The 27932-nt window shown below is 39.9% G+C and overlaps 1 protein-coding gene across 3 annotated transcripts; it reads right to left on the bottom strand.

Annotated features, from left to right (window-relative positions):
• Nucleotides 1–27791, bottom strand: LOC117300705. 3 transcript variants are annotated; one of them, XM_033784455.1, is made up of 16 exons: nucleotides 27674–27791; nucleotides 22363–24098; nucleotides 21714–21885; nucleotides 20912–21085; nucleotides 20013–20121; nucleotides 19223–19374; nucleotides 18380–18542; nucleotides 16828–16872; nucleotides 15468–15671; nucleotides 14306–14697; nucleotides 13133–13598; nucleotides 12036–12302; nucleotides 11062–11263; nucleotides 9265–10015; nucleotides 1571–1949; nucleotides 1–994 (listed from the first exon to the last, which is right to left on the bottom strand). In XM_033784455.1, the coding sequence occupies exons 2-16, from the start codon at nucleotides 24060–24062 to the stop codon at nucleotides 858–860; spliced, it is 5313 nt and encodes a 1770-aa protein (XP_033640346.1). In that variant the 5' UTR covers nucleotides 24063–24098; nucleotides 27674–27791; the 3' UTR covers nucleotides 1–857. The 3 variants fall into 3 exon arrangements, with proteins under 3 accessions (XP_033640346.1, XP_033640347.1, XP_033640348.1); XM_033784456.1 differs by having other exon boundaries at nucleotides 20043–20121; XM_033784457.1 differs by lacking the exon at nucleotides 16828–16872.
• Nucleotides 27792–27932: the final 141 nt, after the last annotated feature.

The following is a 27932-nucleotide window of genomic DNA, read 5'->3' as shown; positions in this document are numbered from 1 at the left end:
ATCCGCCACACACTGGGGTCGACCTAGGGAAGCTAAACGAACGCACCCTATGTACATTTCACCCTGTGAAGGGTTTTCAAACATCATATCATATTTCTAATTGCCTTGATGTATGCTTAAAAAAAAACATGTGATGAGAAATGTTCCTCAAAAATCTATAAACAAAAAGGTTTGCAATCAATCAAAACTTGAATGTATAAAATAATATTTACAAGTATTTCAGCTTCTACTTGAAGCCCCTTCATGTCAGCTCTCTAGCTTAAAATAAAAGCACGCTTACTTGGTCCAGATCATTCTGAAAACAACTGGCCCCAATTTCATAAAACATGTAAGCAGCCATTTTGTGCTTATGGAGCGTCCCTTAGCAGAATTTCTTTTTTATAAAGCTGTTTACCGCAAGCAAGGGTAAATGCTGGCTAACGAGCGGTAAACACAAGAGTGACGTAATAATGCAAATCTACGGTAAACTTGAGAAATCATGGTGCAATACAGTTTCTGCTTGGTTAACCACCAGAATTCCATACAGTTTGCATTGTTGAAACTGGTGCCCCACTATCTGTTTGCTTAACAAAGGAATTTGCTAAGAAGTATTTTCAGCTATATGGAATTAGGCAATTTTTGGTGCTGACAGACTTTTATGAATTTGAGCCAATGGCAAAATTTCATGAATCTGCTTACCATAACCAAAGAATCAGCTCTTACAGAGGCAGGGAATTCCATGTTTACTTCAAGCATATTTCTTGGATTAGTAGGGGAATTTTGCTTGTGAGTGTTGTCCTCCATGTTACTAGGCATTCTCCACAGCTTTATGAAATTGGGCCCTATTTTCTTCCTGAATCCCAGCAACAGGGTCAACTCTAAATGGAAACAAGCTTACTGACTTGGTCTAGATCATTCATAATGACACGGATTGTCTTGGTCATCTGCACTGGGTCAGTTGGAGTATACTTGACGTCCTTGGTTCCTGTTGACTGTGCAAACGAAACCTCCATCGCTGAAACACAAAAACAAGGATTTCTTGTTGTTAAAGCCGTAACTTAAAGACAAAACCTCTGGCAGATAAGTAAAAGAATGATTGTTTTTGAAATAACACAAGTTACCACTCTTAATTAGTAAAAACACCAGGGTCCCACGATTCTCCCCATGCACAAACTAGCGTATCTGGCCAATACACGTACATTTCAGCTGATGCAGAAAAAACAAAAAACAATTTTTATTTTTTTTTTACATTTAACTTCACAAAAATCATCAAGAGAAAACCATATAGAATGCTCCAGTTTGCAAACTAGGACTTTTAAAACCAAGATAAACACCAAGAATAAAATTACTCCAAATACCTCGTTTTAATTTAACAAGTTTCGACCAATCATCCAAAAATGTAAGTCCAGAATGCCCCACAGTTTTGAAAATCCTTGGGATAACCCTGAACACATGACCACAGAGAACAGCCAAACACAAAACCCAACAAATATATCATCTGCAAAACTTTCAGTTTTAGTGCATTCTTAAAGTATATTCTCATCAAACTCTGCCTGCAGCCAAACATAGTCTTTCAAAATATATTTCTTACCTTCTATCTGTTCTTCTACCAAGTCCATCCTGCGTTTTAACTCCTCCTCAACGCACACAATGTGATGCAACAAATGCACCTTACACGCTGTGACTGACGCAGTTTGGTCACTTGAGGGCGCTGTGACAGATCCGCCGTCCCCAATTTGTCCACCAGTGGGAAGTGTTACTGATTTCCCTGCCGTAGTTTGATTGAGAGAAAGCGGTGTGTTGTGTTCGCCTGACACATCTTGGCCACTAGAGGGCGGTGTGTCCGTCTGGCTTGGCACTGTCTGGTCACTAGAGGGCAGTGTGACTGGTTTGCTGGACGCGGTTTGGTTACTTGAGGAAGGCTTGGTGTCTACTTTGATGGCTTGTTGTGGAGGAGTTTTAACTGGCGACTGTTGAAATAAAATATTGATAATTATATTTATGCCACTGCTGAAGCTCTTGAAGGGTAAATAATATGAGCGCTGGTTGTCCGGTTTTCACCGTACAAGGGTCATAAGTCTCCCCATGCACAAATGCTAGTGCATGCTAGTGTATCAGGCCGATATGTGAGAATTCAGTGTCGATACCTCCAAATATATAAATAGTAATGAATATATAATGAATAGGGTAGATGGCCTTAGCTTTCGATCCAATCCGGACCTTCTTCAGAGGCATAAGACAAGTACAAACAATTACATATCCATTTATAGAAAAAGAGAGGGGGAAAGGGATTTTAAGGAAAGGATCCAGAAAGAAGCGGGAAAATAACAGCCAATCAAAGTTCCTATTTCAGAAACAATATTGGGGGCTATGAACCAATAGGAGTGAAGTGGCGAGGACAAAGGATGTTTAGAATGAAAGGAAGGGTTACTGGACCATAAAAGTGGTAAATGTATTGTTCGACAACAATGGAGGGAGACATGAAAGGGTAGGATTAGAGAGCAAGTTGCATCATGATGCAACTAACAATGGTCAATTAATAAGAATAGCAAGATCAAAGGTATGATGATTTTAAAAATAGGTATGAGGGACCTGTGGAAAAAAAGGGGGGGGGGTTACTTACATCAGATAGTTACAGTGATGAATTTATAAAAACAACTTTAAACTAGGTTAATTTATATTTTATGTACAGAATATATACAACATATGAGTTCTTAGGCAGAAGTGAAGTGGAGGGTAATGAGAAGTTATTTAACACCAGTGTTTATGTTAAGTCCAAAGGGTTTGACTGTCTTGAGTTGGTGAATCCAGTGTGATTCTCTATTCTTGCGGTGTGTGTCATCACCATTGCAAGCTTCAATCACCAGAAGTTCAACATCAATGACACTATGATTGGGGCTGTTGAAGTGGATAGAGACTGGGTACGGTTTCTTAGTCTTTATGGAAGAGACATGATTCGCAAAGCGAAGACTAAGTTTGGTCTTAGTCTCTCCCACATATTGTAGCCCACATCTCTTACATGATATGACATAGACTACATTAGACGTGCTGCATTCAGAGTCGGTCTTGATGTTGTATGAAGAGCCAGTGGTATGACTCTTCACCTTAAGTGAGGGCTTAATGTGCAGACACGTTTTGCATTTGGAACGGGTACATTTGTGACAGCCCAGTATATCTGTCGGGGGTTGTGTTTGGACTGTACCTGGGGGAAGTTTGGCCCTGACTAGTATGTCACCAAGGTTCTTAGGGCGGCGGAATGCAACCATGGGAACCTCAGTGATTGCTGAGTGTAACCTGCTGGAGGAGTGAAGTATAGGCATGTTATTATTGAGAATTGAGGGAAGTTTGGGTAGTTTGGGGTGGAAGGTGGTGACCAAAGCAACTCTATTGGTAGGAGGTTGTTTAGCTCCCGTGTTAGTCAACAGAGTATGACGAGGTACGTTGAGAGCCCTGTTGATAGCAAGTTGGACCCTACGTTCGCTGTGTCCCCTAGATACAAGGTGTTTCCTTAGCTCTGATGAGCGCCTCTTGTACAGGGTATCTGTGGAACAGATACGCCTGATACGTAAGGCCTGACTGTAAGCAATTGCCTTCTTACAGTGACTAGGGTGACAGCTATTGGAGAGAAGGTACTGGTGGGTGTCGGTGGGTTTACTGTAAACATCTGTGACAAGGCCATTAGGAGACTTGGTTATTGTCACATCTAGATAGTTCACACTGGTGAGAGATTGTTCGGTAGTGAACTTTATGGTGGGGTGAAATGAGTTGATATGGGCAATAAACTCATCCAAGCTGTCTTGGTCACCACACCAGATGGAGAAAATATCATCAATAAATCTCCACCAAACTAGTGGTCGGTTGGGGGCGGAGGACAGGAGTCTGTCCTCCAACTGAGACATGAATAGGTTAGCATATGAGGGTGCCATTTTGGTACCCATGGCAGTACCCTGTACCTGTAGAAAATGCCTGTCAGAAAATGTGAAATTATTCTTCATTAGAATGTGGCTCATGAGTTCCTTAATATGACTCACTGAGGGGCGGGACTGATTACTAGCATTGAGGGCAGAGACACATGCACTCATGCCTTCATGATGGGGTATGTTAGTATACAGTGATGAAACATCAAAAGTAACCAAAATAGCAGAGTCAGGTATTTGGTGCTTGACCTCATCTAGTTTGTGGAGAAAGTCTTTGGTATCCTTGATGAAGGAAGGAATACGGCAGACTAAGGGTTTGAGGAAGCTATCAACAAACTCAGAAATGCGCTCTGTGGGGCTACCATTCCCAGATACAATAGGTCTCCCCGGGTTATTGGGCTTGTGTATCTTAGGTAGAAGGTAGAACCTTGCTGTACGGGGGTCATGTGGGAGGAGATAGTTAATGTATCTTTCTCAATATCATTGGCATTATAAATCTTAACCAGGGTGTCACTGATATCTTGGGAGAAAGATTCAGTGGGATCAGAAGCACATTCAATGTAATGATCAGTGTTACTGAGCTGTCTAAGGCCCTCAGCAATGTAGTCATGTGTGTTCATGACTACAACTGCGGACCCCTTGTCAGCCCGTTTAATCACTATGTCTGGTGATTGGCGGAGTTGTGTAAGGGCGTGACGCTCATCTTGGGGGAGGTTGTTGGGAGTAGGGGTACTGGGGGCCTTAAGAACCTCGGAGTTAACCGAATTGATGTATGTCTCTAGAGACACATCTCGGTTCTTAGGAGGTACCCAAGTACTCTTTTCCCTGAAGCGGTTGCGGGGAATAGGTTGGGTCTCCACAGATGACTCGTCATCCATGGAGGGCTCTACATGAAAGTATTCACGTAGGCGTAACCTACGATTGAATTGGGCCATGTCCTGTTGGAAAAGAAGTTGGTTAGGTTCTCTGGGTGTGGGGCAAAACTTAAGACCCCTTGAGAGGAGTTTAACCTGTGGGTCAGTAAGGACCATGTCAGACAGGTTAACTACAGTATTGGTCTCTGGCAACCTAACAGTAGGAGGAGCAATGGTGGCTCTCTTACTGTGGAAACGTCTATGGGTGTGTTTCTTATGGTTAGCCAGGACATTCATACGTTTCTTGTTCTGTTTGTCCATTAGGGTGGACCTTAAGTGTTTGACGTTACATAGTATGGTATCTTGTAACTGTTCAAACTCTTCAATAGAGCATGACTCCTGGAGTTGAGACTCAGTGTTTGTTATCTCAAGTTAGCTGATTATCAATGAATTGTTGGCATTGATTTTCCAGCAACTTGATCAGACGGAAAGACGTATTAGTGAGTGTCTTGTTCCATTTCTTCAAAAAGGATGGGTCAAGGTCCCCAAAGGAAGGGGTACACTTGATCTGTAGGCCTTTGGGAATGATACGGGACAAACGATAAAAACGGTAGTTATCAAGATGTGACATGTAACGGGTGTTCTTTTCCTTAAGCTTACGAAGCTTGCGGAAAATGCACTTGGTGTCGGGAGCAAGTGCCATAATAGATGGGGGAATACAGTCAAGGGGAAATATCTTAAATCATTCCTGTGGAGAGAACGGGTTATAAATCCTGTACAAAATTGATTATTAATTAACAGACGTGAAAGATAAAAGTAAAATTACCTGCGAATAAATGGGGTTAACAAGACCCTGTAAAAGAACGGGTTAAACCTGCAAGAAATAAATTATGTACAAACCTGAAAAGAAAAAATGGGTTAACACAAACTTGTTGAAAAAGCAAAGTAAGTACAAAATCTGAAAAGGAAAAGTTATGTACAAACCTGAAAGGGAAAACGTTAATATAAACCTGTGAAAAAAATAGCGGTAAATATAGTCCTGGAAAAGAAAGGGTTATAAAACCTGCAGAAAAATAATATATACGTTATGTACAAATCTGAAAAGAAAAGTTATGTACAAACCTGAAAGGGAAAACGTTAATATAAACCTGTGAAAAAAATAGCGGTAAATATAGTCCTGTAAAAGAAAGGGTTATAAAACCTGCAGAAAAATATGTACGTTATGTACAAATCTGAAAAGAAAAAATGGGTTAACACAAACTTGTTGAAAAATCAAGTTATGTACAAAATCTGAAAAGGAAAAGTTATGTACAAACCTGAAAGGGAAAATGTTAATATAAACCTGTGAAAAAATAGCGGTAAATATAGTCCTGTCAAAGGAAGGGTTATAAAACATGCAGAAAAATATACGTTATGTACAAATCTGGAAAGGAAAAGGTTAACAAAAAAACTGAAAAGGAAAACGTTAACGCAAGCCTGTGAAAAAAAGCGGGTTAAACACAATCCTATAAAACAAATAGGTTAAAAACCTGCCAACAAAATTATTTAGTTGTATTTACAATCCTATAGGGCGAAAAATAATGATTAATTAATAATCTGTAGAGGAAGGAAAAATGTTAAAAGTGTTCTGAGAACAGGTGGGAAGTGGGAAAAGATGAAAAGGATATGGTTATGACAATTAAAAACAAAATACAAGCAATTCAAGGGGATCACCCCGAAGGGATACAACAACAGAGAAATAAAAGTTTCTTACTACGACTTGTGGAGGGTCTGTTGAAACCGTTGAGTTGCAGACAGGAAAATCCTGGTGACCGGGAATATATATAATGAATAGGGTAGATGGCCTTAGCTTTCGATCCAATCCGGACCTTCTTCAGAGGCATAAGACAAGTACAAACAATTACATATCCATTTATAGAAAAAGAGAGGGGGAAAGGGATTTTAAGGAAAGGATCCAGAAAGAAGCGGGAAAATAACAGCCAATCAAAGTTCCTATTTCAGAAACAATATTGGGGGCTATGAACCAATAGGAGTGAAGTGGCGAGGACAAAGGATGTTTAGAATGAAAGGAAGGGTTACTGGACCATAAAAGTGGTAAATGTATTGTTCGACAACAATGGAGGGAGACATGAAAGGGTAGGATTAGAGAGCAAGTTGCATCATGATGCAACTAACAATGGTCAATTAATAAGAATAGCAAGATCAAAGGTATGATGATTTTAAAAATAGGTATGAGGGACCTGTGGAAAAAAAAAGGGGGGGGGTTACTTACATCAGATAGTTACAGTGATGAATTTATAAAAACAACTTTAAACTAGGTTAATTTATACTTTATGTACAGAATATATACAACATATGAGTTCTTAGGCAGAAGTGAAGTGGAGGGTAATGAGAAGTTATTTAACACCAGTGTTTATGTTAAGTCCAAAGGGTTTGACTGTCTTGAGTTGGTGAATCCAGTGTGATTCTCTATTCTTGCGGTGTGTGTCATCACCATTGCAAGCTTCAATCACCAGAAGTTCAACATCAATGACACTATGATTGGGGCTGTTGAAGTGGATAGAGACTGGGTACGGTTTCTTAGTCTTTATGGAAGAGACATGATTCGCAAAGCGAAGACTAAGTTTGGTCTTAGTCTCTCCAACATATTGTAGCCCACATATCTTACATGATATGACATAGACTACATTAGACGTGCTGCATTCAGAGTCGGTCTTGATGTTGTATGAAGAGCCAGTGGTATGACTCTTCACCTTAAGTGAGGGCTTAATGTGCAGACACGTTTTGCATTTGGAAGGGGTACATTTGTGACAGCCCAGTATATCTGTCGGGGGTTGTGTTTGGACTGTACCTGGGGGAAGTTTGGCCCTGACTAGTATGTCACCAAGGTTCTTAGGGCGGCGGAATGCAACCATGGGAACCTCAGTGATTGCTGAGTGTAACCTGCTGGAGGAGTGAAGTATAGGCATGTTATTATTGAGAATTGAGGGAAGTTTGGGTAGTTTGGGGTGGAAGGTGGTGACCAAAGCAACTCTATTGGTAGGAGGTTTTTTAGCTCCCGTGTTAGTCAACAGAGTATGACGAGGTACGTTGAGAGCCCTGTTGATAGCAAGTTGGACCCTACGTTCGCTGTGTCCCCTAGATACAAGGTGTTTCCTTAGCTCTGATGAGCGCCTCTTGTACAGGGTATCTGTGGAACAGATACGCCTGATACGTAAGGCCTGACTGTAAGCAATTGCCTTCTTACAGTGACTAGGGTGACAGCTATTGGAGAGAAGGTACTGGTGGGTGTCGGTGGGTTTACTGTAAACATCTGTGACAAGGCCATTAGGAGACTTGGTTATTGTCACATCTAGAAAGTTCACACTGGTGAGAGATTGTTCGGTAGTGAACTTTATGGTGGGGTGAAATGAGTTGATATGGGCAATAAACTCATCCAAGTTGTCTTGGTCACCACACCAGATGGAGAAAATATCATCAATAAATCTCCACCAAACTAGTGGTCGGTTGGGGGCGGAGGACAGGAGTCTGTCCTCCAACTGAGACATGAATAGGTTAGCATATGAGGGTGCCATTTTGGTACCCATGGCAGTACCCTGTACCTGTAGAAAATGCCTGTCAGAAAATGTGAAATTATTCTTCATTAGAATGTGGCTCATGAGTTCCTTAATATGACTCACTGAGGGGCGGGACTGATTACTAGCATTGAGGGCAGAGACACATGCACTCATGCCTTCATGATGGGGTATGTTAGTATACAGTGATGAAACATCAAAAGTAACCAAAATAGCAGAGTCAGGTATTTGGTGCTTGACCTCATCTAGTTTGTGGAGAAAGTCTTTGGTATCCTTGATGAAGGAAGGAATACGGCAGACTAAGGGTTTGAGGAAGCTATCAACAAACTCAGAAATGCGCTCTGTAGTAATGAATATATATATATTTTTAAATAATCAAGAGAAAACCAAATAGAATGCTCCAGATTCCAGAGTAGAGCTTTGAAAACCAAGATATAAATAATGAGAAGAAAACATTTCAAAGACCTTGTTTCAATTCAGCGTGCTTCAGCCAAACATCAAAACATATATCTGAAAGCTCACTGATTCTAAAGTTCATACCAGTACCAATCCTCCGGAGAAATATTTCCATCTGAAAGCTTACTGATTCTTAAGTTCATACCAGTACCAATTCTCCAGAGAAATATTTCCATCTGAGAGCTTACTGATTCTTAAGTTCATACCAGTACCAATCCTCCGGAGAAATATTTCCATCTGAAAGCTTACTGATTCTTAAGTTCATACCAGTACCTATCCTCCAGAGAAATATTTTCATCTAAAAGTTCACTGAATCCAAAGTTCGTACCAGTACCAATCCTCCAGAGAAATATTTCTATGAGCCGACATTCATTTTGATGTAGAGTTGGATATTAAAGAGAACTATAATCGGAGCAGCTCTCTTCAGAAAGTAGCAGAATAAATAAAAGTTATTTCCGAATCTAAGGTGGTACTCTGCCTTACCTTAACTGGTGTCCACACACTGCTTCCTTTCACAGTCACACCAGATGGCATCAATTTACTGACGTAGTTAATAAGGGGCTCGTCATCAGATAAATCCCCACTTCCCTTCTCAGCATCCTTTGGGGCATTGTTTACTTTCCCATCATGCTCTGATTTCACTGGTGCCCCTCCTTCACTGGTGACATTTATGTCAGTGGCAGCATCGGGAACGAAACAGGCTGTTGGAATCCCAGTGGGTTTTGTAACGGTAGGTTCACTTTTGGATGTGTGCATTAAAGGCTTTACCTTGTGAACGATGTTGCCAAACGATTTCACCACACCCGAACTTCCCGACGGTCTATTCTCATCCAACACTTCGTTTACAGTTTCTGGGCCAGCAACAGGGCCACCCGGTCTCTGACCATACTGACCCGAGCTCAACATCGACCGCAGACTTTTGAAAATATTTCGTACATCTTTTGGTTTGTCGCCCTCTTGTGTCCGAGCATCATCAGCCTGCTTTGGTTTCTCACTATTGCTCACATCGCTAAGACCACCTAAGCTGGTATCATTTTGCATCAGACTATCCATCAGTACATCACTTCTAAGCGACTCAGTGAGGGCGCTATTTTCAGCCGATGTTAACTGAAGGTCGGTGTCATCCAAACTGCTGTGCAGAGTCAGGCTCTGACTGGATTCATCCAAGTTGGAAGTCTCGTCTTTAAGGCCCCAATGGTACGACCATAACTTCAAATCTGGGTGATTAGTGCTCCTGTTGGTCGGAAAAACAAAAGAAATACACTTTGAATACAAATTTTAGAAAGCTCTGGAAGTGCTATAAAAATATTTTGAGTTTTTGAGATAAACCCCTGCAGGATGATAACTTTATAAACAAAAGATGACAACAACCTGATATGATTTCACTTGGGATAACGACATCCTTAAGAAAGATGTCGTGGCCTGATATATTTTATCTATGGTAAGATGTCGTCATCCCAAGACAAATTATCTCAGGATGACAACATCTGGAACGTAGGGTGTCGACTTCTCAAAATAATTCATCACAGGAAAAACAACCTTCCACTTTTCAGAATGTCGTCATCCCAAGATAAAATATATTTGGAAGTAAAATTCTACTTCCAAGATGTCGTCATCCTGAGATAAAATTATCTCTGGCTGTCATCATTCTATTTTCAAGAACTCGCACTCCACAGATAACAATATCTTGGTGATGACAGTCTACTTTCAAGATGTCATCCTGAGATAAAAATTATTTGGAAGACCCACAAGATAAACATTATATAATACAGCTATAATCAGCAAAATGTTATCCTTTTTTAAAGTGCGTTCATGAACTCCTGTTAAACCATTGTTAAAGGCAGTGGACACTATTGGTAATTACTCAAAATAATTGTTGGCATAAAAAACTAACTTGGTAACGAGCAATAGAGAGCTGTTGGTAGTATAAAACGTTGTGAGAAATGGCTCCCTCAGAAGTAACATAGTTTTTGAGTAATTTTCCACAAATTTGATTTTGAGACCTCAGATTCAGATTTTGAGGTCCCGAAATCAAGCATCTGAAAGCACACAACTTTGTGTTTACATGAGTGTTTTTTCTTCCATCATTATCTCGCAACTTCGACGACCAATCAAGTGAGAAGACTGATCTTTGACAATTACTAATAGTGTCCAGTGTTTTTAATGTGCATGCAATACATGGAAACCTTGGTTACACGTCACGTGAACACACAAAGTTGACGGATTCATTTATGTATTCCTAGCCTTGCGTAAACCTCTCTAGTTTTTTGTGCGACTTACTTTAATATTTTGATTTTATGCTGCAGAGTATCCAGTGCCTCAGTGACATTCAACATGTCTGCCATGAGCTGATGAGTCTGATGCATAGACTCAGTCAGGCTCCCTGCTTCCTCATCAGGCTCTTTGGGTTTGATTAGACAGGGTAGCTTACCAGTCTGAAACCAGTCTATATTGTAGCGATGTCTGGCATGAGTACGAAGGTCTAAATAGAGTAAGAAATTGAAAAACGGAAAACAAAGTTTAATAGATGTTAAATTTGCATCTGGATAAAGAATATTCATATTGGTTTTTACCCATGTTCACCAATGTGTGTCAGCACTGTATACATTTACTCAGTTCTCAAAAAACAAAGTTATTATTAAGAATTATTTGACAAATGCATCTATGATAAAATTTAAAAAATTCTTTAATACTTTGTAGGAGTAGAGGGTGGAGGTTGATGTTGAGTTTGTAGAAGCCAATAGCCTACGCCATACTTCAGCTCAGGGCTGTATACTCCCCAGGGAGCTGAGAGAGATTAAAGGAATGTTATTGGCCCAATGACCACGGCACTAATGTAAAGCGCTTCAGGTTGTATTTGTGACTGCGCTATAAAAGAACTAGTTACTTCTACTACTATCGTGGGGTATTGTAGCCAAGCGGTTTAGAGCGCCGGATTCAAGCTCTAGTGTTATATCAGCAGAGTTAGGTTTTGAATCCCCAGTCGTGACACTTGTGTTCTTAAGCAAGACACTCAACAATAAGCTTGCCAGGGGTAAATGGGTACCTATAGGAGGGCAGAGATGGTTCTTGTGATTGATTTAGCCGAGTAGTGCATTTGTTGCACAAGGCTGTATACTCCCCAGGGAGCTGAGATGGTTTAAGGAGTGATTTAAGGCCCAGTGACCAGGGGTAGTAATGTGAAGCACTTTGGGACTCCCTTCGGGCGTGAAAAGCGCTATATAAAAACGGTCTATTTTTATTGTAATACTTACTCTCAGGGTGCGTGCAGAAGTTACAGATATACTGCTTAGGAATAGTATGCTCCGTTAATCCAACACAGCCGCCATGCTGCCAGCCAAAACACGTCTCACACTGAATCATAAAACCTTCCTCTTCTGGGTTACGACATATACAGCTAATCATCTCCTTGGGTCCCCCATCCTCTGTAGCGGAAGAGTCCACACCGCCTGATGCAACCAGCTGACTTACATCTGGGACATCAACACTTTGAGCTGGGAAACGGGGGAGGTTTTTACCACCTGAGAGTGTCAGGGGGGGGGATCAGAAAGATAATCAAACAAAACTCTTCACAACTTTTTTATCATTAAAAGTAAATGAATGAAATATACAGATTTGATTGAAAACTATTAATACAGTTGTAGGGGATTAAATTATGAAACATTCCACCAACTAAATAATATAAATGGATAATATCTGGGGCTAACATTTTCAAGAAAAGGAAGGTCCCTTTATTTTTCTAATGTCGGCTTCATTTAATCAATAAGAAATTGGCAAACAGATTCAAAACGTTAAACAGTTAAAAAGCCCCAATCACACTAAACTCGTTCTCACTACGTTCTTTAAAATGAAGCCAAACAGGCTTAAGCAATATGCAAACGGACTTATTAGCAACTTTTTACTGTCTGATTCTTAACTTCATGGATGGGCTCGGACAGGTTTAATCGGGAAGGTGCTCCAGAACTTTGAGCCTGCTCACATCTTTCGGGCGACAATCCCAATCTGCAGTTAGACGGAGTGGCAAAAGACTGAGGAGTACAAGGACGTACTACGAATTGCCGTACTTGGATCATACTAGGAAAGTGCTAGACCTAATGCGATCGGGAGTCATGTAGATGTACATTTACACACCGACCAGGTCCGTTGGTAGCAACCTTTATCTTGTTGCCAGACAGGCCCTTCTCTGACCAGAATTTAAGTAACTAGCGTCACATTATAGATATTTCCAGCCAGACCGAACGCGTTTTATGATTTTCTTAGGACGGGTTAGAACGTTTTGAGAACTAGTTTGGTGTGCCATCCCAACCCACTTTATGAAACTTCAAAGTCCATGAGTATGAATCAAACGTACCTTTTGATGGTCTACCTTTTGATGGTATATACTTGGAGGTCCACTCCATGACGCTATCCGCACCCTGTTCTGGTAACTCCTGCGATCCTTTACTTTGCTTCTGAAGTCGCCGTTCCTTCGCTCTCTCTGCAATCCGCCGTCGATTGCTCCGACTTTGCTCTCGAGTACGACGATCACGACTCCGCGCCTTGTGACGCTTGTGCTTCTTATGCGTCTTGTTGCGCTTATCCTTCTTGGAACCACCGGATGCAACGGCGTCCTTCAACGCCTGGATTATATCTTCATCCGGGATTTGACCCTTGACCTCATCCTTGACCTCAGGCTCCACTTTGACCTCGGGTTTGACTTCAGGGATGACCTCTGGGGTGTCCGAGGGCTTTGGTTCAATTGGTTCTAATTTTATTTTGTTTTCTACGGTTGGAGCTGGTGCGCTGGGTGGAGGTGGAATATCATCTTTTACAACGTCCTGAAACAGAACCACAAGAAATAGAACCTTATCATGATGAAAATGATTTTACAAAAATAAAAATAACAAGAGATGTAGTGTTTGTTAAAACAAACACTAGGTGTTCAGGCTTCATCGGGGTCAGTGTTTGAATCAATGAAAAGATTGTTAGCATGTCAAAATTCAAAGAAATCAAAGTCAAAAAGCACTACATTTATACCTTTAGTTTTTAATTCCACATTTGAACCAAAAAAATTACTGGTCGGCATTTGAACCAACGACCTCAGATTTAACGTGCTGGTGTTCTACCAACTGAGCTATCTAGCTAAGTTGCATCCCCTTATTAAGGTGATCCCTCTGCTGCCACTTCCTAGGTTGTATCATAAACTTGGGTGTGGTCCCTGGCTACTATACAGTTATCAGTTAGTACTGTATGTCTTTTGACTGGCACCCCCGAACAAGAAGTCAAAATAGTTGACCTTTAGTTGAGCATGGTGTACACTTGAACTTGCACAATGTACAAAGTTGACAAATAGTCGGGAGAAAATGTGGAGTTTTCTTCAACAAGATTTGGCATTACGTATTTGATACTTTCCAAATAAGAAAATAGAATTAGCCGTTTCAAGCTGCTTACCAACCAAAAAAACCTATGGTATAAATGCAAAAATGACCCGACGTTTTGACCCCAGCAGAGTCTTCCTCAAAGGGCTAAAATGTCTGACACACACCTTGCTTACAATGGGTTTATCATCCTTCACAGTCCCTGAAACCCTCCGCGACCTCTCGCTAACCTTTGGCGTGACCTCTGACCTCTTAGGCGATACCAATGCTGGAGCGGGTGAAGGTGGGAGCATTATTGGATTAGCCGCAGGTTCCTCGATGGGGACTATTGGTGGCTCTTCTTTCTTAGCAACAGCCAAGAGTTTTTGTTTTATTCGTGATGATTTAATGGACTGGGCAAGACGCTTTGTTGTTGTGTCTTGCGTTGATGATAGAGGGCGCTTGTAGACGCTCGTCATGATACCAGGAGCTGACGATCGTTGTCGACTGGAGACCTTCGCTGGCGCAGAATCTAGACTCTCATGACGTCGGATCTTAGAAGCTCCTGTAGCTATGGTTGCTATAGACAAATGTAAGGAACAAAAAAACAAAGTTAAAAATAGTTCCATTTTGAGTTTAAACTAAGAAAAATTAACAAGAGCAGAATTTGAATCTGTGACTTCCGAATTAATGTGGCGGTCCTCTACCAACTGAGCTATTTAGCTCTAAGGTTGGTGGTCTCCCTATTAAACGGCCTTGCCCTCTCAAATATCACCTGCCAGATTAAAGATGGAATATTGGAAAGATTTCAAAGTTAATTTTGGCTCCACCCTTTCTTCTGTATACTCAGTACTTTCCCGAGCTCTGTGAGTATACAGCACTAACACGCGTCAGGTAAGGGTAAAAACCAAAATTAATATTTTTTATCCTCGATGCAAATTTAAAGCCATTCGACAATTTCAGTAAACAGTATTGTCCAAAGGCCCACACTTAGTGTATCACAACGGATATAAAAAATAACAAACCTGTGAAAGTTTAGGCTCAATCGGTTATCGGAGTCGGGAGAAAATAACGGGGAAAACCCACCCTTGTTTCCGCACGTTTCGCCGTGTCATGACATGTGTTTAAAATCAATCTGTAATTCTCGACAACGAGAATTGATAATTGTTTTAATGTTTTCTCGAAAAGTAAATCATTTCATGGCGTAATATTTCAAGGGAAGTCTTTCCCCATTACCTTCTGTAGACCCTGTAAGTTATTTGAAATTCTGTGAACTTATTTTTTTTTTTTTCTGTGCCGAAAGTGTATAATGGCTTTAACATCTATTAGACTTCAAATGAGCAAACTTACATGTTGATAGCCTCTTACGGCTTCTGGTCACAGCATTCTTAGCAGCGGTGTGAGCCGATGTACTAGTAGCCGGCTTGTTGATGTGGTAATATTTCTTGTGGTACTCTAACAAACTGGCTTTACGGAATCCCTTCCCGCAGTCCGGTACTTCACACTTGTATTTATTGTGATCCAAATCAATCACTAACTCCTTAGGGGCAATCACTGGGGGAATGAAGGTCAGAATATATTAAATCAAATAATATTTAATAACACTTTACATTTATGCCGCACTTAAAGGGTTTGGGTCCTTTTTGTAGGACACAAAACTCCTTAGGGGCTATCACTGGGGAGTGAAGGTCAAAATATATTAAATCAAATAATGTAATTTAATAACACTTTCATTTATGCCGCGATTAACGGGTTTGGGTACTTTTTGTATGACACAAAACACAATGTCCACAGATTTACTCTAACATTATTTTTGTGACATTGCAGGCCTGTATGCTTTGTTTTTGAAAGGGCGAGGGCACAAAGGGCGAGGGCACAAAGAGCGAGGGCACAAAGGCATTTTCTCCTTAGTAAGGGGCACCCTATGAGGAAATTGTAAATTTCTACAGGAGCATTTCAAGGGCATTGACTGGGGGGGGGGGGGACATGGTGGCAATCGTCTTCTTTGCCTCCGTGAAGTATCAGGCCAGGTACTCATTCCTCAAAAACTACAGCACCTCAGCAAGTAACATTTTTAGGGAAGCTGGAAGCCAAAGTATACCTTTGGCGCTTGGTACCATAAATGATTGTATTAATACTACTGCATATAAATGAAGATGTTTACAATAAAATTAACTAGTGTAAATTCCAAAAGGTGGTCAACGAAAATTAGGAGCAAAAATATCCACTCAGTAAGAATAATCCTAATAGGAATACATAATCTGATAAACACATGACTGCAGTAGCACTTTGAAATGTGAAGTCATTGAACGTTTTGAGATATAGACAAAAACTGCGATTAAAGGGTATCAAACACAGTGGCATTTTACAACATTTTTATGTGAGCCTATGTATGTAGAAACCCCCCCCCCAATTTCACAAGGATTCTATCTATAGAAAAAAACCATAAGAAAACCAAATTTGACCTTGGAGTCCTAATGTAATTCATGCAGCAAAGTAAAACCATGCAAAACTACATTAGAAATATTAAAAGAAATAATATAAAACATGCTTTGAAATTATAAGTTACAGCATGCATTGATTAAAGTAAATCATAAGTTTTGGAACTTTGTCTTTCCACTTCCTGGGACAATTATGACAAAAAAAATAATCTGCATATTAATGTAAATATATGTCTAATCATGTGATTACAATTAGCCAATCAACTTACATCGTCTGGGGTCTCGGATGAGTCCAGAGTTTTTGTCGAATATCACTGAAAACAAAAAACAAAAATAGCCTTATTAAGGTGAGGCTTGCGGTAACATCACGTGAAAATCTCTTTTGAGAGTTGAAAAGAGCCAATGGTTGACAATCAATGTTTCGATCAGTATGCTCTGATCGTCTTCAAGAGAATGCTGGACTTTGTTTCTAACTGTGCTGCTAAGCTGCAGAGTCCAGAATTCTCCTGAAGACGATCAGAGCATACTGATCGAAGCTACCGGTTCTTTTCAGAACTACTCAAAAGAGATTTAAACACCGTACTACCGCAAACCTCGCCTTATTATACTTCCAGCATGCAAAGTTTCAAATCCTACTTAAAAATAAAATTGGCTCGGTACAGTCCTCAAATATTAAGGAACGTTATAAGAAAATTACAGAAATTTATTTCTTATTTGGCAATAATTTGGGAGGCTTATCATCCGTACTCGCAGCTTAGAAACTGAATTGCAAAGGACGCGGTTACAACTTGTTTTAGAGGCAAGCATGCAATGGCCCCTTAGGTAGCCAGCCACATCAACCCATGAACACTAAGCACAGCCTGAGATTGAAAGTGTATGAATTTTCTGGGGCAAAGAAAACCGGAGTCGGGAATCAAACCAGGGTCGCATTGGGGAGAGACGAGCTTACTATGCACAAGCCACCAATGCCGACCGGAAGCTATGTTTAAATTTTTAGAAACCATTATTTGTTTGTTTTGATTAAAATAGCCAACCAGAGAACAATAAAAACAACACAAACAGAACACAAATATTAATACCCAGTAACAGAAAATAGGGTCAAATTCAAGCAATACCAACATGAGTCAACGAAGCAAATCAATTAGCAAAGCAACATTATTGAGTTATCATAAATTGAGAATGGAAGTGGGATTCAAAAAGACGTTTTTTTTTTTAATCAGTAATATAAATTTGAATCAAACAGTTACATTCAGTTTTTGAGAAGTTAAACGTGCAATCCAACAACATTTATAAACAAATCAAATAAAAAATATTTGTTAAAGGTTAAAGGAGCACTCCATCAAAAATGCAAACAAAAATTAAAAACTGCACATTTTTTTAAAAATAAAACATCATTAACCAAGACATATGACAATAATACTCATGGTCAGAACAAACATTTGTATCTCCTAAAATAGAAATTCTGCTAAACACGAGTTTGAAATTGTCAAATGATCACCCGGATGTACACACAAAATTTGTACTTTGTACAATAAAGTATTTTCTTCGCAGAGCTTTTTCATGCAAGATACATGTACTATGCTTGCAAAATGGAGATACAACCTTTGCACTAATGTGATGATTTTGACAAATTAAAGGTGCACTCCGCCCCGGGTGCTTAAAAATGAATAGTGTTATGATACAAAACCAACATTATTCTGGACAAAAAAAATAACAAGTTAAAGGGCTACTCCAAAAAAAAATAATAATAACAACAATACAAAAAAACGTTTTGGTGAACAAAATTTATGTGTGAGAGGATATTTATTTGAGATGACTTACATGGTTCCCGATAGCGTTTCTTTTCCGATGCTCTATAATCTAATGCCGACATTATGAGCTCATTGGTCTCCGACGATGTTGGGGATGGAAGATCAACCAATGCTTGAGGAGGAGTAGGGGGATTAATGACGGGATCAGCAGCCGTCTTAGTAACCTTTGGTACCTTTAAGGGATTAAGATGTTGAGAAAATAGAATTAGCTGCATAAAATATTTAATGGCCTGACGTTTAATATTATGTAGTGAATGTATCAACCAGTTTACAGTCAACCTTCCTACTGTCTGACCAATTAATACCATCCACTGTAGTTTTGATTAATAAACTAAGCCAGCCTGTGATATGATATCATGTGAAGGATGCATCAAGACAGTACACAGTCAACCCTCCTACTGTCTGACCATTCAATATCATAGTCTGTGGTTTCGAATGTCAGATAATTTATTACAGCCTGTGATATGATATCATGTGAAGGATGCATCAAGACAGTACACAGTCAACCCTTCTACTGTCTGACCATTCAATATCATAGTCTGTGTTTTGAATGACAGATAATTTATGACAGCCTGTATGACACCATTTTGTGAATGCTTCAACACAGTACACGGTCAACCCTCCTTACATCTCTCTGAACATTCAATCTCATCCACTGTGGTTTCGAATGATAGATAATTTATGACAGCCTGCAATATGATATCAATATGAATGCATCAACACAGTACATAGTCAACCCTCCTATTATCTGACCTATTATCTGACCTCCTACTGTCTAATGGGTTTCAAATTAATGGTTAGTTACCTTATTGTCGAATGATACCCAAGTTTCGTCTTTGAATCTCGAACTTACCTTAGTCGCTGCTGGCGGTTGCGCTTTCAATGTTTCAGGACGGCTTCGTTTGATTGGTTGAGAGGTTGATGATGTAGAGGATGTTGTTGACGGATGACGTCGTTTCTGGGCAGGGGGGACTGGGCTAGAGGGTCTGCTACCAGATAATGAACCTGATGATTAAACAAAATTCATTTGAGAGAATGAAACTTAAAGGGACCAATGGTTTGGATTAGGCGAGTTGGTCCATGAAAAGCGTTTGAAACTGTTTGTTATAAAATGCATGGTTAAAAAGGTGGTTTAAAAGTAGAATATAATGATCCACACAAACATGCCTCGAAATCGCATGGTTTTCCTTTTACTTTGCGAACTAAACACGGTCGACCATTTTACGAAGTCAAAAACTTGACTTAACAATGTTTTTTGTTTTAGGGTTTGTACTTTATTCAGGCATGCAACTCTTCAGCGGACAAAAACGCTGAAAATAATTTTCCAATTCATCGCATGTTCTGAAGCAACTTGAAGCTGGGTAATGGGCATTATCGTCTGGTTCACTCCGCATCCCCTAATACAACAAGCAATACAAACACCAAGGAGCCAGACTGTACAAAAAATAGTGTGGAAGGTATGCTGTAAGAGGAGAGCCTGTGTGTCCGTGATTTTATTTTGCACAGAGTTTTTTCGTAGCAGCTCCATTTCATGAAACTCGGAGAATTGCGGATCTGCTAAAAAGTTGCATGCCTGTTTATTGTTCAAGATTCTAAATGATTTTGCTATTCTTTTCAGGGGGGGGGGGCATCTCAGCCGATACCTTTTGAAACTTGGTCTCTCCTAGATTTACCCTCAGGTTCCTCTTTATGTGATTTCCGTTTCTTGTTCAAGAGAGCTCTGAACTGATGCTCCAAATTGCTGAAGAAATCCTGTGTGGAATAAAAAACATATGATGTCATTATTCAGGGCTGGAATGTGGCGGGAAAATGCAAAAGATCGCAGGGCTTGAAAAAAGAGGAAGGAAAAAAAGGACTTCAACATAGTTTAACATATAATCTAATTTTAGTTGAAAAAGCAGTTATCTCATTTGCTTTCAAATCTATCTCATTTGGTTTATAAGTAGGTATACTTCATAGAGTTATATAAAAGAACTAGAGGGCGCACTGGTGATGCTTCTTGCACAAACACGACGGGACCGCAAGGAGACACGTGCTACATTCTGTACACGCGTTGAATATGAAGTACACGTTGGAGTTTGTGTTTATTGAACGCTAAGTGATGCTGTTTTGTCAACTTGCAAAATGGCTGCACAAACACACGCTGTGCGTTGCCTTTTTTGTCAACTTAAAAAACGGCTGCCTGTCGGGTCGCGTTCATGTATATAGGCCAGTGCGCCCTCTAGTTCTTATATATAACTCTATGGTATACTTCCATACTCCCCGGACTTGTCCAGTGATGAGTTTGCTAGCCCAATGCTAAAATAACTGGCCTTGGGCCTGCGATCCAGTGTAAGATCTTGTACTCAACAAACCGAAGGACTTTTTATTTATCATTGATACAGAGTTTGTTTATTGATTATACAGTCACAACATTGTGATGTCTGCTACATCAGTGGTGTTCAAACTGTTGTTCATAAAATGGACACAAAATTAATGTGTACCAATGAGTGTGGTTGAGCACAAAGACAAACTTTTAAGTCTAAAGTTAGTATAATTTCACCTGTGATTTGAGGGAGTCCGGCATGTCTCGTACATTAATCCCCATGACAACCTTCTCAATCCCATCATAAAATAAAACACGATATGAGCCGTTGGTTTTTATTCCTAGGATCTTGGCTGGATAGTAGCGGCAATCAGACCAACGAGCCAAAACTTCATTTCCAATCTTGTAGCCCTGAAAAAAGAGAAAGCAAAAACATTTGTAAAGAAATTTTACTGAGACAACTCACTTCAGTTTAAAGACACTGGACAACTTTGGTTATTGTAAAAGACCAGTCTTCTCACTTGGTGTATCTCAACATATTCACAAAATAACAAACCTGTGAAAGTTTGAACACCCTTGTCACACAAAGTTGTGTGCTTTTCAGATGCTTGAATTTGGGACCTCAAAATCTAGTTCTGAAGTCTCAAAATCAAATTCGTGGACAATTGCTTCTTTCTCGAAAACTAAGTTACTTCAGAGGGAGGTGTTTCTCATAATGCTGTATACTATCAACAGCTCTCCAATGCTTGTAACCACGTAAGTTTTTATGTTACAATTATTTTGTGTAATTAACAATAGTGTCCACATCACCACATGCACAGAACGTTGTAATTTGATTGGTAAAACAAAATCATGTATGTACAGTGTATCATTCTTTATTCTTTATTAATTAAAGGTCACCTATTTTACGGATGAAATAATGGCAATTGTCTTAAAAACGAAGCATACAGTCCTTGGTCAGTACAAACCCTGTCTTAATTTAAATCAAGTATACAGTGAACCATTAATAAGCTTTACAACACTAGCTACATGTACATACCCCTAATGCTTTGACTTCTTTAGCGACTTCTTTACGAGCAGACACTCTCGCTAAAGGTCGCAACCGGTCACTTTCAAACCCCAGCCATTCATCAAACCGGGAATTCCATCCTTCAAAGTGAATCAGGACTGTTTTATCAACTTCATCTAGGTTGACAATCTTGGCTGTGTACCTAAACAATATCATACAGAGAGAAACAAATTATCAATGGGTAAAGCAATATAGCAGTGGTCCCTTACTTAATGTGAGCAATGGCTAAGAAATTCCATCATTCAAAGTGAACAAGGACTGTATTATCCACTTCATCTAGGTTGACAATCTTTGCTGTGTGAGAAACAATTTTGTAAGATTATGTGTCTATCCTCCCACATTCATTTCTGAGGGCCATAATAGGCCTTGAAATTTTTGCATTTGGCTACTGTCAACTCAAGTTCATACCTTGATAGAATTTGTTGCATTTGACGGCGTTCATGGTCCCTCAGTCATAGTAGCCAAGTAACCACTCTGTGCATACTGTTGCACTTAATAGCAGGGCACACCCTTGCTCAGTTTTAACAAAAACAACATGCCTGCACATTGCAACAAAATCCCTTGTTATGTAGAGGGACCCGAATGGAGGTTAGACAAACATAATGAAAATGCCCCTTACCATTTCTTAGAGTAGTCCATGGCTTCGACCTTATTGCCTGGTTGCAGAAGGACACCACTTTTAGAGATCCGATACTTCTTGCCAGTTAATATCCGCCCTTCATCGCTCTTGGATCTCTCTCGGGGTACAGACCTCATTCTAGACCCTCCTTCTACCCTGGTCTGCTCATCGGATTGATCCGTAAAGTATCGCCTTCTGTTTGTATCTTTGGTCTTCGGTGACTGATTGAAAGTAAGTCCCTCAAAAACTTTAAAACCTTCAATGTTCTCTGCTTTCTGACTCTCCAAGAATATAGATTTTCTTGATCGCCGTCGCAGTTCAATACTGCCTTGCTCTGATTGTGGACTTCCCTTCTTGACTTGCTTGTTATCTTGGGAGACTGTGGGTTCACTTGACGTCTCCATCTTATTCTCTTTGGGAAACCATGGCGCCCTATCCTTGCTGCTTAATTTGGTGTCAGAAGCGGGATCAGTGGATTCAGGCTTTGCTTCACCAACATCAGTATCGATTTTGAGTTCTGGTTGGCTGGTTGTCTCATTCGATTTAGAGGTCGTGGTTAGGACGGCTGATTTCACAGGAGCTTCTTCTTCAGTGGATTCTTTAGCGGCTTGCTCAACATCGATAATTGTAGAGGAAGAATCCGAGCTGAAATTATCAAGTTCTGGTTGCTTCGAAGAATCTTCTTCATCATCTGTCAAGTCGATGTTGATGACATCTGCTTCCTCCTTCTCTGGAAGGGGTTTAGAATCGAACTTGAAGAGTAGCTTACTAGAGGGCTCCTGCTTAATATCTTTTTGCTTTTTCCGTTTTGAATCATCAAGATTCTTGTGAGACGACACTACTGATTTCTTGCTATCCGTCAGGTCAATAACCCCAGTGCTAACGGTCTTCTTAGGGGCTTCAAGTTTCTGCAGCGTTGCTTTGAAAGCATCTTCAAAAGATTTCAGCCGTCTGGAAAATATCTCTTCAGGTGGTGGGACAACGTTTGGTATAGACTGGGTGGAAGTTGAAGCTATTGACGTCTTGGCTTTGCTACTTGGTACTGGAGTAGTCTTTATGGTGCCCAGCCTAGACTCTAGACTCCTGGCCCCAGAGTCAATCTTGCTACTTTTCTGCGTCTCTGAAGAACTTGTTCCTTGGGCATCTTTCGTTGTATCACTGCTCTCACTCTGATTTGCTCTCTCCTTTTTACTCTTATTTTCTGAGCTTTCTTCCAACACACTCGATGAACCATCCATCTGCTTATCCAAGACATGTTCTTCTGATGAAGTTTTCGACGCAACTTGTATGGAAGAATCTAAGTCATTAGTTTCGGAACTTTTCTGATCCAAAGATCCGTCAGTGTGTTTATCATCATCAAGGCCTTCTTTCGCGGTTTCTGTCTGAACCAAAAGAATGTCTGGAACCGTTTCTGAAGTAGATCCAGAACTTGGCATCTCAGGTGCTTTCTGATTTGAGATTCCCTTCTCCGAACTGACCGACTCCATATCTGCTACGACTACATCATCCTCGGTAGATTTGACGTCATCAATACTGCTCGATTTTTGGGCCACTTCTTCTGGCTCAATGTCTGAAGTGGCCTCAACATCAATATTTTCGGTCATTTTTTCAGGTGAGGAAACATTAATTAGGCTTTGATCATCCCTTGGAGAAGGTCTAAGCATTCCACTTGCTCCCAAAACGTTGGATTCAGCATCCATATTGTTTGCTCGGAATGTCTTACTTTACAGTTTAACCTAAAACAGAAGAAGAAAAAGAACTTCTAAAGCACATGTACATGTATAACATTGGTAATTTTCTGCACTGCATGTGACCTAACATAATAATAATAATAATATCGAAGTCTTATATAGCGCACGTATCTACCAAACAAGGTACTCAAGGCGCTGAGTATAGACAAACTTTCAGAAAGATAGGTTATTGCAGTGATGAATTCTGAGACCCAATTATTTAGCACCTTATAAGGGTTTACAAGGTGCTACGGCGCATTAAGCAGCCACAACCAGGAACACCGGGGCGAACCCCTTCTCTTTTCGATAAGTGCACTGGGTTCTTTTACATGCGTTACACAACACATGGGACCAACGGCTTTACGTCCCATCCGAAGGACGAAGCAATGGTTAAGTGTCTTGCTCAAGGACACAGTGTCACGGCTGGGGATTCGAACCCACACTCTGCTGATCAGAAACACCAGAGTTTGAATTCGGTGCTCTTAACCACTCGGCCACGACACTTCCAATGAATTAACAAACCTGTGAAAGTTTAAAAAGAAACATTACAGAATTGGTTTTGATAGCAAATTAGTTGCTGGCACTTTATGTTATCCACCATACATAAACTGACAAGCCTGTAGAAGTTTGAGATCGATTGGCCATCCCGGTCAATAGAAAATAGTGAAAAACTGATAACACTTTTTGCATGAATTAGTGAAAATAAATAAAACGCTCACTGAGTAACAAACACCAAACGCGAAATTATATCATTTATTTCTCATAAACTATTAAATTTCAGGTAAAAATATTTCAAGGGATGTTTTTAACTATCCTTATCATTAGACCGTGTAAGTTTTATGTAAATCTGTGATCTTCGAATTTTTCTCTTACCAATTCTGTAACGTTTTTAAGCTCAATCAGTCATGCATCAGAGTCATGAGAAAAATAGCTAACACCCCCATTAAATGTTTCCATTGTTTTCAGACACCAGGGCCCAATTTCATGGCTCTGCTTACCGTAAGCAGGGAATCGGCGCTTATGTGAGCAGGGATTTCTGTGCTTACGGCAAGCGTATTTCACGGGTTGGCGGCGCATTTGGGTTTCTGCGCGTGCGTACTCCACGTTACTAGGCATTCTACGCTTACATGGCTAGCGCAGAAATTTGGCGCTTGCATGTAAGTGGGGAATCGTGATCGTAAGCGCAGAATTCGGCAGTAAGCAGAGCCATGAAATTGGGCCCAGGTTTTGGCCAGACAAGTGCGATAAAGAACAATTGTTCGACTTATTTCCTAAAAACTAAATCATTTCAAAGAAAGCTACCTCAAGGAAGGTTTCCTACCATAACGATATTTTATACAAAATCAGTGAAATTGTTTTCAATCTTGCTGATGTTTTACAAACTGGCATGTCATGGCTGAGCGGTCAAGCACACCCTAACTTGACCCATGTGTCACCATTATTGCTTCATCCTTCGGATTTGAATAAAGTCATAAATAAATTGTTTTAAAAACCTGATCACCAATATAGAATTTATAACTCTGATATTTTTACTGAACATTTCGTCTCAAACCTGCGAGTGTGAAACTTTCATTCAAAACAAGCAGAATTAATCAAATTATTATGTGAGAAAGAGCAAAAAATTTTAAATTGTCTGGGGAGATGGCACTGCAACAGCCAAGTTTTTGCCATGCACTAACTATCTGTGTTACTCACAATTGCCTGGGATGGCATGCAGGTTGTGACTAATGTATTATATATGCACCGATCTAAACTTTGCTGTGACAGAGCCAAAAGCTGCAATAAAAGTGGTTATTCATAATGGTTTGAAAGTATTCTGAGATAATACATGTAAAGCGAATTCCATGTAAAGTAGGGCCTGGATCTAGAGGAGCTGCAATAAAGAAAATAAACAAATTTAATTTCCACAATCCTGCCACCACTTTTTCATTCGCTAATCATCATAAATTGAAAAATTGGTGTCAGGATAAGAAAATCTTTCTAAAAATTGGGGACTCCAGTCAGACCTTGAGTCCATGTCACTGACTGAGCTGACTAAAGACACTGACGATACAGCTAGCACTGTCGCAGTCGACCAGAGCAAACGGAGTCTTTAATATCATTAATTATACTAACTAAAATTAAAAACATGTCGTCAACAGTCACAGTGTGACTGTGTGAGTGAAACAACAAACTACAACTTCATCCCAATTAGTAAGCCCAGTTATCAAAAAACCCATTTCCACATACATCATTAAAATATTATTTCAGATTTTCAGGTGGTTTGGTCGTCCAAAAATTGGTACGAGTTGGTACAAGCTCCATGGTACAAGATACCCACTTATGAGTCAACTCGGTCCCAAGTCAACTCGGTCCCAGTCAACTCGGTCCCAAGTCAACTCGGTCCCAAGTCAACTCGGTCCCAAGTCAACTCGGTCCGTATGGTTGACGGGAAGTTCTTGTTGGGCGAATAAATTTCAACTGAAAAACAAGGAGTTCAAATGTTTCTTTGCTTTCAACCAGAGTATTGTTTTTTGTATGGCTCTCAACAATTAACATTAATTGACAACAGTTACAATTTAATCCTCAATGAGATGTTTATTTTATCAACAAATTTTATAAATAATATAAAAAAGTACGATTTCTGAGAATTAAAACATGAGAAAATTGATGTTTGGTTAAAAATAATAATAATAAACATAACTTTCCAGTTAACTTACACGTAATAAAAATCAAAACACATAGGCCTACCAATTAATAAATAAAAAATATAAAAGTAAAAATAAGGGTGGTTGAAAACACTTATATTAAAAAAGTAAGTAAACTTTTACAAGAACATAATAAATATAGGATTTGAGCATGATTTGAGGCATTACATGGTGATGTATCGATATATATTTGGTTTGCGGTAACACCATGTGTGTATCTACTTGCCAGGTAGATTTTGTTCTTAGAGAACCGTCTCGCTTATTTCCACTACCGCGTAGTAGATTGTTCGTGTGTTCGGGAGACTTCTCAATTCTGAAAAAGAACTGTCCTGCTTATTAAGGGCATGCTTAACATAATAAATATTATTATTAACTTACACGCACGAAATAGTACCAATAATAAAATAATTCAAAAATTTAAATTTGGTCGAAGGACCGAGTTGACTTGGGACCGAGTTGACCTGGGACCGAGATGGGAAAAGTTTCCGTATGGCGCCACCACTTTTTCATTCGATATAAAATAATACAGGAACTTATTTACCTGATTGATATATGATATATCCCTTTTTGTAAAAATGAGTGAAAAAGTGGTGGCGCCATACGGAAAGTTATCCCCGAGATGACTTGGGACCGAGATGACTTGGGACCGAGTTGACTTGGGACCGAGTTGACTTGGGACCGAGTTGACTGGGACCGAGTTGGCTTGGGACCGAGTTGACCGGTACCCAGATACCCCCGTGCCGACCGAGTGATGAACAGAGTCAGACGCGTGACGTACCTTTAGTAAAAGGCTTTGCCTTTACCACAAAACCCCAAAACATTTCGTCTCCCGTGTGCCTTAACAATCAAAATATGTCATTTTAACACTTTACAAAGACATTTTGAAATACTCACAATGTACTCAATCATGAACTCTTTCTTATGAGTGATTTAAACTCCAGTAAGTGGGACTATTTTCAAGGAAACTATCCAGAGAATGGGGGAGCTCTTTCCCGCGACGCGAACACAACTTTTCATTGCACCGCCATGTTTAATATGATGACCGACCGGACTACAGGATTTCTGACGAAAGGTGGCGCTGTTCATCGCCAATAGCATAATTTCCACCTTTTGGGGGCGGGGAAGCTAGTCTTTTAAGGAGTGTATTAAATGT

This window comes from Asterias rubens, chromosome 16 (genome assembly GCF_902459465.1).
Source record: "Asterias rubens chromosome 16, eAstRub1.3, whole genome shotgun sequence".
Classification (NCBI taxonomy): domain Eukaryota; kingdom Metazoa; phylum Echinodermata; class Asteroidea; order Forcipulatida; family Asteriidae; genus Asterias; species Asterias rubens.
The sequence above is the reverse complement of the archived record's forward strand: the minus strand, read 5'-3'. Positions and strand labels throughout refer to the sequence as shown.

Excerpts from the sequence above, each read along its gene's own strand:
- LOC117300705 (XM_033784455.1), bottom strand. The coding sequence starts at position 24,062 with ATGGATGCTGAATCCAACGTTTTGGGAGCAAGTGGAATGCTTAGACCT. Across the intron at positions 21,086-21,713 it reads AAGAAGTCAAAGCATTAGGG|GGCTACAAGATTGGAAATGA; the intron begins GTATGTACATGT and ends CTCTTTTTTCAG. Across the intron at positions 16,873-18,379 it reads GAAACGCTATCGGGAACCAT|TGATATTCGACAAAAACTCT; the intron begins GTAAGTCATCTC and ends TTTTGTTTTCAG.